Source organism: Raphanus sativus, chromosome 2 (assembly GCF_000801105.2).
Source record: "Raphanus sativus cultivar WK10039 chromosome 2, ASM80110v3, whole genome shotgun sequence".
In the NCBI taxonomy this organism is placed as follows: Eukaryota; Viridiplantae; Streptophyta; class Magnoliopsida; order Brassicales; family Brassicaceae; genus Raphanus; species Raphanus sativus.
The window spans coordinates 3,956,290-3,967,630 of NC_079512.1; the positions used below are offsets into that span (position 1 = coordinate 3,956,290).

The following is an 11,341-nucleotide window of genomic DNA, read 5'->3' on the forward strand; positions in this document are numbered from 1 at the left end:
AAGTCCATAACTAAGTCTCAAGCTATTTTAAATATATGAGTACTAAACAACTAAGTAATCCTCAACTATAGCAGCTTTTTCTTTTCTTATAACAGGACGGGTCGAGTTTCTTTAACACTCCACTAATCTTTAATTTATAGCTAGTTGACACCTTAAAACGTAATTTATTTCTCAAACTTAGAGAATCAATCCACTTTTGTAGTTTGTTGTTGTTGACACCTAAACTACGTTTAAGATTATTTTTTTTGGTCAACAAACTACGTTTAAGCTAAGGGTTGTTAATGGCAAGAACTGTGTATCATAAATAGAGTGAATTAATATATTTCTTGTAAAAACTGAATTAACATATAATATATATTCCCTCTATTTCTAAAAGATCCATATTTTATGATTTCCACATTTATTAAGAAAACATATAAAATATTAGTTACTAATACATTATTTTCCGTAATCAACCATTTTCACAAGTTTTCACCAATAGAATTTTAATAAATTCAATTATGTTTTTTGAATTTTACAGTTTACATTTAATTTATACATTGAAAATATAAAAATATATCTTTTTGAAACATAATTTTTTTCAAAAACATGGATCTTTTAAAAATGAAGGAAACATATGTTAAAAAATCTGAAATCTGATTTTGCGTTCGTGGAATTTGAATAATCTTAAAATCAGAGAAGTATACCTTCAGAGTCTCTATTTTCTTCAATTCTATTGCAAAATTTGGCTAAGTACGACGCTCTTTGATCATCGCAACTAAATCTTTATAGTCTATTCCAAAACTTTGACACTTCAAATGCTGTAACATACTCTCTATCATTCATCTCAATGTTTCCACCTTTAAGGGTAAGGTAGACCCTTTTCAGATGTAAAATTGATTGCTAATTTAGTAAGAACAGAGAAAATTATTAATCTTCCACGCAAGTCATTTTAAAATCACATATAGGGAAGTGGGGTCTATTTTGACCCCAAACAAGACGAAACACTCTTTTTATACCAAGAAGAAAATTTTGCTTGTAATTATCTTAAGACGTATAAAATTACTTGGTCCAATAAGACATGCATGGTAGCTCAACAACTTTATTATTTTTATTATTGCGCTGTGCGAACACCAACGATGAAAGATCCATTTCTTTAGAGACGCTTTAAGAAAAATAAACTAGAGATATGTATTTAGTATTCGTTTTTTTCTTGTCAACGTATATTTAGTGTTCGATAATACAACTGGATTCACTAGCTACGCAAGCTAAAATAACACTATTTTCTAAATGGTAAAAAAACAACATAATAAAATGAGATTAGTACGTACAAACACGTCCATGCCTATAACAAATTAATCAATGTTATTTTGTATGTACTTGCACGTATAGCTTGGCTTGCTCTCACATGGGATGATATTGGAAACTAGCTAAAGATAACAGAACCTTCAACTTGGTTCCACCAAGTTTAAATTATTGCAGAAAAATACAATATAGTTAAAAGTTCATAAGAAATTATTTTTAAATAAGTTTATCACACAATATGTCACATTCAGATAAAAATTATATAGAAAGTATTACAAAGACCAAGATATAAAAATAGATAAATCAACGGCGACGGCGTGGAAGAAGCAAATGATCATACGAAGCAGCTTTCCCCGGTCTCGGAAGATTAACAATGGACTCTGAAACTGCACAAGTCCTCCGACAAGAACCATAGAGGCTTACTAACCCGAACCTGTCGCTGATGCTGTTCCTTACTAACGCCTTGCTTGATCCTCGGAACCTCCCGTCTACGTCTTCTTCATCTTCGTCCTCATCTTTGGAACATTCCAACAACGCCGCCGCGAAGGGATCTTTCTCCGTTACCGTCACTGGGGAGCTGCTCTTTTTAGTGGGATAGTTAGATTTATGGTTTTTACCGGTGACCGGAAAGGTGGTACTCCGGTGAGGAGGGAGGGGTAGTAAAACTGAAGACTCGTTGTTGCGGCGGTGGTTGAGTCTATGACAGTAGTCTTTGGGTTTGCCAGGAAGCTGTTCCCATGAGAATGGAACACCGATGAGACCAAGAGGAGCCTCCGAAGAGTTTAGAGGAGAGTCATCTGGAAACACGAGGGAGCTAGAGGAGGAAGAGGAGAAGGAAGAAGAAGAAGATAAAGATCGCCGGGATGAGATGTTTTTCTTAGCCGGAAAGTTGGCCGGATCAGATCGTCTGGCTACTAATCTGGTTCTTGAAGAATCCATTGAGAGAGACAATGCGAGGTAGAGAGAAGTTTTATGGTCTTTTTTGTTTATTCTCATCAGAGATTTCTCCATTTAAACTGTGGAAAAAATAAAGGACATAATTGTCTTATTAATTTTAAAAAATATTTTATTCAGCTAATTGTGATTACAATAGTGAGTCAGTGACAATAAAAGGCCAAACATAATTATTACGTCTAAGTGTTATTCTTTTCTTTCTACTAATTATTACGTCTAAGTGTTATATCTTTTATTTGAATGTTATGTGGAATAGATTAAAAATTAGGTGGGGGAATAAATCAATAAAATACGCTACGCAAGGGAACTTAAATAGAGAATAGTACTATAATTGTATAAGGGACACAGAGAAAGGTCTCATTTTATTTAGAGAGAGTTATTAAAAAAAGTACTATAGAAAAAAAATTGTGGACATTAGGGACATGAACTTCTAAGTTTCAAAATAGAATACTTTATAAAAAAATTGTGTAATAGAAAAAAATTGTTGGTACATTCATTTTGACACAAATAAATCATATAGTTGTTCCTCGAAAAAAAATTTCCGTAAAACGAATCGATGTGGTACAAGTGAAAAGCAATATCCTTCGTAGAAAAGAACAAAAACAAGTAAACAAACCAACTGCAATGCAAAATCAATAACTGTGTACACTTGTTGAAATTGAGAAAGTGTCTTACATGTTCAAATCCTGCAACAAACTAAGGACATTTTTCATCAAGAGAATCTCTAGCTATTATAAAAAGAAAAATATATTAAAATAAGAGCCATTCATAAAGAAGAACTCTTTAAAATGTTCAAATATCATATAAGTAGTGTTACTTTATAATTGGTTTAAACCATTTTATTTAAACAATTAAATATGTAATTAAATAACAAGAGAATTGTTATTGATATTATAAAATATTCTTTTGAATACCTAATTGATGATGACGATTTAACAATACTTAATTAATATTTCAAAAATTTATATGTGAAATCATCTTTACATAAAATTATGATATGCTTTTTCGTTTGTCAACACAAATATGATATATTTTAAACAAATAACTAAACAGAATCCATAAATTATTTTTCAGCCGCCTGCACAACAACTTCTCTGATCGGTATGAATTTGCCCATTGCATTTTGCCACATTTCGTTTTTGTCTGTAACTTTTGTTCGTTTATGATTGTGATTGTGATTATGATCCACAAAACAAAGTTTCGTTTGATTGAATCGTCTATATACACACAAAAAAAGATTCACAAAGCAACAAATCCAAGAGAGTTACCAAATTATCCAACTGTTAACTTTCTTAAAGAGTTTAGCAAAGGGGCATGAATGCTACATAGATATACAGTATATAACATAAGATTACACAAATGCATTAACAATCGCTTTTTAATGTATTTCCGGTACAATACACAGCTTAGATTAGAGCCCAAGGTTAACTTGTGAAAGAACTAAGAACACATAAACACAGAAATAATGAACAAAATTCTCCAAATAAAGTTATCTTTTATTAGAAATCTTTTAAACAAATTATACTCTTTGTTTAATCAGGTTTACTCGACTTCACACCTGTGAATCGACAATGGCCAATTTCTAATCTATCCAACCTTACTCTAACAGCCAAGTCGCATGACTTGTTCAACACCCAAAACCTTGTTCAACTTTGACGCAATACTGTTTTCTCTCTGCACTCCCCAAAACTGCAGCAGACAAACTTGCAAAGCTTCATTCATTTTACCCTTCAAGCCAATCTCGTTTTAATCTTGATAAATCCAAATCTTCTGATTCATCATTATCTCTAAGCTTCAATCATTATCTCTTGTCAAATCGTAATTAATATTTCCAACCAATAAGATGACGCCATGTCATAACACCTTGTGACTTGTGCAACCATAAAGAAACGTTGAACACATTTATTTGCAGACTCCTGGTCTGAACAATCTCCCCCTTTTTCACTGAGTTTTACAACTCAAGCTTATTAGCAAACACTTGCACGAAACTCCCCCTCAACTAAGTACCATCAAGCTGAAACAACTCTTCAATCTCCCCCTGTTGGAATGACAAAACTCTTTGAAAATCTTCATAACAAATAATGCCTTTGTCACATCTCTTGGAGCCCCATCCTACTTATGCCTGGCATACAACATTGGTTTCATTAACATGTCTGAGTATACCTCGAACAACCTCAGTGTTAACCCATCTCATATTGACATTCGGACATCCCAATTTTTCTGAACATGCTACATTGCACACAAGCCCTTGAACAGTCTCCTTGCATTTGGAATACAAATCTGATTTTGCAATCCATACCTTACCATAGCTTTTTGACTCAACATAACATTTGCTTTCACTTCAAGCCTTCTTGATATTGTTGATTCTCTCATAGCAAAATCGATGAGTATGCCCAAGTTTCCCACAAGAATAACATTCATAGTTGAGACTACATTCTCCAGCCTTCCTTGTCTTCATCTTGCTTTCCAAAGCATAACAGTATCTCTGTATGTGTCCAGGTTTTCCACAGAAGTAACAACCTTGTTTGAACTTCTGATTTGTCTGTTCAACGAGTACTTTTTTGCTTGAACAGGTTTGATGCGATTCAATCTCCTTTGATTTAATATCAGAAACTGGTTTAGCACGAACGAAATTGGTGAGACATGCTTGATTTGTTCCACTACTAGAGCTTGACACACGATTTCCTATGTATCCAAGACCCCAATTCTGTTTTGCAGGCTGTCCCATGGCAAGAAGAGTATCCAAATCCTTTGTTCCTTTGCTTAACATCCTGATCTTCTTGTTGTTTTCGTTCAGATTATACTCAAGATTTCTGCTTTTCTCCTTTTCTTCTGACAAAAGGTCTGATAACCTATTTATTTTTTATTCCAATACACATGTATTTTCGTGTCCAGCTTCTGTCTGCTTGGTCAATCCGTTATCCTTCGTTGAACATGTTGGCGTCTCTAGCTTCAATGCCGTAGGCTTTTCCATCTCTATTATATTAATCTGAGCTTCTAGTAACGCCTTGTTCTTCAGCAGTTTCAGATTCTCGTTACTCAATTCAACCCAACTATCATAGAGCTTACGATATTCAGCTTTCACATCTATCTCTCCATCACTATCTGAATCAGAATCCACCTTAAGTTTTTCATCATTTTCTTTTCCAATAAGAGCTACAAGATCAAGCTTTTCATCACTTCTCTTCTGATGATATGGACGTTCAACCTCAGATTATCTGTTGCACACATCATGGCAGTGACAATCACATGTCTGACAACCTTTACTAGCACAAACCTCACGTGAGTTAGAGTTCCTTCTCTGCTCTTTCTCAACTTGCTTTAAAGCCTCCTTGAAGTTTTGTGTCAGCAATTCAACACATTTGTCCAGTTTTTGATTTAGACTTTCATGAAGTGACTGAAATCTATCAATTTCCTTCCCAGCAACAAAAACTGTTTCTTTTCCTATCTTGGTTGGACAGGTAGGTGTTTCCATCTCTTCAGCTTTAAGAATACCAACCAACTGTGAAAACTTCATCTCATCAGTATTCATCCCAACCTTGAACAATGCTTTATAGGAGGCAAACTTCTCTGGAAGACATCGTATCATCTTCTTGACCAGCTTCTTCTCCTTGAAGTTCTTACCAAGGACAATTGCTTCATTTGCAATGGAACTCAACTTTGAGCTGAAGCTCGTGATAGATTCTTCTTCCGCCATTCTCAAGTTCTCAAACTGGGAGGCCAAATAGTCTAGTTTAGCTCTTTTGACCATGGAGGTTCCCTCATAATATTCCACAAGCGTGTCCCATGCATCCTTGGCTGAACAACATCCTTGCACGAGTTTAAACTGATCGGAACTAATGGCGTTAAAGATCTCTGATAGCGCCTTCGCGTTAGGTCTTGATGCAGTCTTTTCTGTCTTTGTCCACTTGTTTTTAGGCTTAGGTATCTCCTCATCCTCTTCAGTAAATATTGTTGGATCTGTCCATCCTGTTTCAACTGTAGTCCAAACATACTCTTCAATCCCTTTGAGTTGTTGTTTCATGCGCACCTTCCAGTGTCCAAAGTTGTTTTCATCCAACATGAGTGATTTGTGAGCCGCCACAAACTCTGTTGTTTTCATGTTCCTCGCAGGATCTCAACCTGTTATAGATATCTTGATCTAGGTAGGTGACCCGCTCTGATACCAAATGAAAGAACTAAGAACACAGAAACACATAAACAATGAACAAAATTCTCCAAATAAGATTATCTTTTATTAGAAATCTTTTAAACAAATTACACTCTTTGTTTAATCAGGTTTACTCGACTTCACACCTGTGAATCGACACTGACCAATTTCTAATCTACCCAACCTTACTCTAACAACCAAGTCGCCCGACTTGTTCAATACCCAAAACCTTGTTCAACTTCGACACAGTACTGTTTTCTCTCTGCACTCCCAAAAACTGCAGCAGACAAACTTGCAAAGCTTCATTCATTTTACCCTTCAAGCCAATCTCGTTTTAATCTTGATAAGTCCAAATCTTCTGATTCATCATTATCTCTAAGCTTCAATCATTATCTCTTGTCAAATCCTAATTAATATTTCCAACCAATAAGATGACGCCATGTCAAAACACCTTGTGACTTGTGCAACCATAAAAAAACGTTGAACACATTTATTTGCAGACTCCTGGTCTTAACAACTTGAATCTCAACACGCAACACAACAAAGAAGACCCGTATTTCCAGAACGTTCGTGCAGGGCCGGCTCAACATCCATGTAGGCCCTTGGGCAAAAACAAAAATTTTGAGCCCTATTAGTATTAATCTTTAGTATTTTAATTATTATCAAATTTATTTTTAAAACAAAAGTAAAAATTTATATGTTTTCTTTGTTTTTGATTAGTATGTTACATATTATTATATTTTGTAACACTATTTAAATTTAATTCTAATATACATATGTTGATAAAAGAAAAAAAAACAAAAAATAAAATAAAAATTGGAAGTGGTCCTAGGGCGGTCGCACTGCCGCCCGGTATACTAAGCCGGCACTGCGTTCGTGTTTCCACGGGTTGCTCTCTCTCGGTTGTATTCTCTGGTACTTCACGTCTTTAATTATGCGGATACGTATTGGTTTTCGTTTTCCTTTTTTTTTTTTTGAACACGTGGTTTTCGTTTTCCTTTTATAACGAATTTGACTTGAACATTATTTAGGATTTGGACTCTGGATCAAATCTGGCTCATCTAATTCAGTCAGAAAATAACAAGCCCAAGCTAATTCAGTCAGAAAAAAACAAGCCCAAGCGGTTGAGCCCACTTTCTACAATGTTCTTATGAAAATTAATTGAAAACTTTGATAACATTAAGTCAACACCTTCTCTCTTTTTTTGATCACACATTAAATCAACACCTCATTACAGACTTTCAAATTAGTAATCGTGTCTTGAATTGTACTATAAAAATCATATTATAAAGAAAAACACCGAAATGTGATTTATGAGGAAATGGGTACACGAGGTTTAATCACATGAGATATGACTTTAGTTAAATTAATTTTCGACAAATTTTACTCTAATTTTACTATTTTAGAACTTAATAGTCAAATTTAAGACACATAAATGTAGTTTATGAGGTCCTGGTAGAAGTCGAAGGCTTCTTTATAAAAAAAAGAAGAAAAAGAAACAGACTAATAGAAAAGAAACCCTGTGAAGTGGACATGATCAAATATCTGGTCTTTAAGGATATTTGTGATTCGATATGTTTCGTTCTAATAATCAATTATCTAATCTGATTTGATTTATAGTTAGATATTGGTGGCTAGATGTTCAAATGTTTTATATTTTAAGTTGGATATCTAACTAGATCTGTAAAAGAAATAATTTTATCTAAAAATGCATAAAAATATTAAACAAAAATATTTTGTTATAAAAAGAAAAAGTTATTTACTTATTATCAAAATTTTATTTAATAAATAATATATTATAAACTTACACAAAATATAATAATTATATAACTTATATATCTATAATTCTTTAAATATATGTATATATCTGTATATAATATATCGTATCCGATATCTATTTTCAAATATAAGTATTTTGATTTATCTTTTACAGGTATTGCATATTAATATCTTTTATTTTTTAGAATTATTAGCTATTTAGAATTTTATACTCGAATCGAAACGGATGGATAAAGAATGAAATAAAATTTTAAAAATATTTTGCCATCTCTAACCGTCTGAAAGAAAAATCAAAATGAATTTATATTGCCGTGACGTACGTCATATAATAAAGTGTACTGACAAGAAAATGTGAGAAGGAGATACTCACTCGCTCGTCCTGACTCATGACCATAAGTGGATCATATAGTCCATATTCTCTGTGCACCCAGGCGACATCGTGGAAGGTGAGTGAGTGAGTGAGAATAAAGACAGCTTTGAAGAAAGGAAAACAGCACAGCACAGTGCTGAATGACGCAAAAATGGATCTGAGTTGAGAAAAGAGAGGACAATGTTGAGTGGGTCATCACGTGCGGTCGACACGCGTCGCCGTCCTTGGTTTATACATGGGACCCACCGTTGAAAGTTGAAACTGCCAAGTTCTCACTAACTGATGTATGCTATTCAGTGTAGTTCGTGTTTATGTGATTGTCTGTGAGGAAGTACAAAATGATCCTGATAAATCTTTTCTTTGACTTCTGAGAAAGTGTTGTTAATGTACAGTCACAGTCATTGTCAACGCTTTTGAGAACGGTCTAAGAAACGGTGTCGTGACGGCTCTAAAATGCACCACCGTGCATCCCGTTAACGCACGTTTTCTTCACCAAATACATCACACGAATAGTTAGTGTACTTATAAAGTTATGCGCATACCAAAAAAAAAACAGTAAGTAATATCAAAATGTTCTTAACACATGCTTTGTCAAATTGAGCCACACAGAATTTTTGTTCTTGTGGACTTGTAGTCTTTGTATCCTATTTGAAGTGATCCACCGGTTTTAAAGAACATTCGGTTCTAAGTAACGACTTTTCGATGTTCAGTTAAGTTTGACGGTTAGTTTCGTGATTCTTTCATATTCGAGTATTGTTTTCAGTTTAACATATTTTAGAAGACTTGCTCATTATACATGTAGTCAGGTGCTATATCCTATATATATATTTTTATAATAACATGGCTTGTCAGGTGCATGTATATGTTGTGGAGGCCCTTTCTCAAAAAAAAAATGTCTTTTCTTTTTTGAAACTTCAAAACCTAAAGTTTCATATGGTTCAAAAATGTATATGTTTTGGAAAAAAAAAATTATAACATTTCAAAACATAAAGTTTTGTCAACTTTTGAATCAGGGTAAATATACAAATCTTTATTCTTTCATATTGGAATAGCAAACATCTAGAATATTATCAAACTTAAGATCCAAACATAAACTAATCGTAGAGTGGACATGTTTTCTTACTTTTATCATGCTTATATTTGATATTATTTAACTATCTATACGATTTCATATTGATGGACGACAAGCAAGCAATGGCCGGCCATGGCTTCTGACTACTGAGGTTTGTTATCATTACACATTAGATTTACCTCATGTCAGCTATGCTGATTTTCCAGCCCACATATATATAGCCGTAATTACTTGCATATAATTTGATTTTGATTATTTGCAACTTAAGTATTAATTTCCTCAAAATTTAAAATTTAATTTATTTTAAGTTTCAGGTTTATCTTAATCATACATACATACACATATTTATACATATTTAAAAGTAATTAATTATATTTATAATTGGAGAAATTCCGATTCTACCACAAAATTGATACCACTTTCATACCATTAATAAATGATTATTTTCATAAATACTCAAAATTGTGATAAAATAACACTAAAGTAATATTTCAAAATATTTGTAAAACATATATAAATCTAACTCCAACCCCTTAGTACTAAACCATAAACACTACTAAAGCCTAAATCCAAATGTTAGTATATTTTTGATCGAGTGTATTTTTGAAAAGTAGTAATTAACTTGTGGTATGTTAGACAATTTTCTTTATAATTTAATTTCCATCATTTAGAATTTCCATATTTATTTTAATTTCTATATAGATTTTTTATTGCTTAATATATTCATTGTTGTTTACCCTTTCTGTTTTCACTTTTTATTTTCTTAATTATATTATAGAAACTTATAAATTTTATTTATTGATTATTTAACTATTTGTGTGTTTTACATTAAACATTTCAACAAACTCAATAATATTTCATCTTTTTATAGTTTATTTTAGTTACTAATAAAAATGTATTTCGCACTAAAAATATTAATAGATTTAGTTGATTCAACTTGATCTCTCGTCACTTCTCTTTTAGTTATACGAGTTTTTTTGGATATGCATTAGTTTATTCTCTACAATTAAACAAAACAAAACTTTTCAGGAGGAAGGCAGAAGGTTACCAACAATCCCAGGACGATGGTGTTTCACGGATGGGTCTTGGAAAGATAAGGAAAACTTTTCAGGACAGGTTGGTTCAGTACACTACAAGGATTTCAAGGATTAATGGGAGTAAGGAATACACGGGCAAGTTTATCACTTTTACACTCGGAGGTGGAAGCCTTAATTTAGGCAATGGAGTGCATAAGGAACCTACGTCAATATTAAGTTACTTTTGCTACGGATTGTTCTTAGTTGGTGAAGATGATTTCAGAACCAAGGGAATGGCTGGCGTTCGCAAGTTATTTAGAAGATATTAAGATATTGAGAGAAAGTTTCACAAGTTCGGAGATCATTCATGTACCAAGGACGGAGAACACAAGAGCGGATAGTCTTGCACGCGGTGCTAGACAGCAAAATTCTTTTATCGTTCACATGGATGCAGAGCTTCCAGTTTGGTATACAGAGTCTAGATGAATCTGTGTCTTTGATGTCAAAAAAAAACAAACAAACAAAACAAAACAAAACAAAAAAAAAGAGAAAAGGCCAGCTCACACATGCATTTTAACTAAAAAATAAACTAAAGACATCCTAACGCATTTGATTATAATATACAATATGATGATCGACATTGTCCATGTGTTTCTTTTCCTTCTTAAAGCAAAATAAAATAAAAAATAAAAATCAGGTGATCCTCAATTTGACAA

General features: G+C 33.0%; 1 protein-coding gene across 1 annotated transcript; it reads right to left on the minus strand.

The window, feature by feature from the left end:
- Positions 1-1,473: 1,473 nt before the first annotated feature.
- Positions 1,474-2,256, minus strand: LOC108839874 (uncharacterized). The gene has a single exon (XM_018612656.2). The coding sequence runs from the start codon at positions 2,221-2,223 to the stop codon at positions 1,588-1,590; it is 636 nt and encodes a 211-aa protein (XP_018468158.2). The 5' UTR covers positions 2,224-2,256; the 3' UTR covers positions 1,474-1,587.
- Positions 2,257-11,341: the final 9,085 nt, after the last annotated feature.

Bases quoted from the DNA above. Each gene is read 5' to 3' on its own strand.
- LOC108839874 (XM_018612656.2), bottom strand. From the start codon at position 2,223: ATGGATTCTTCAAGAACCAGATTAGTAGCCAGACGATCTGATCCGGCC.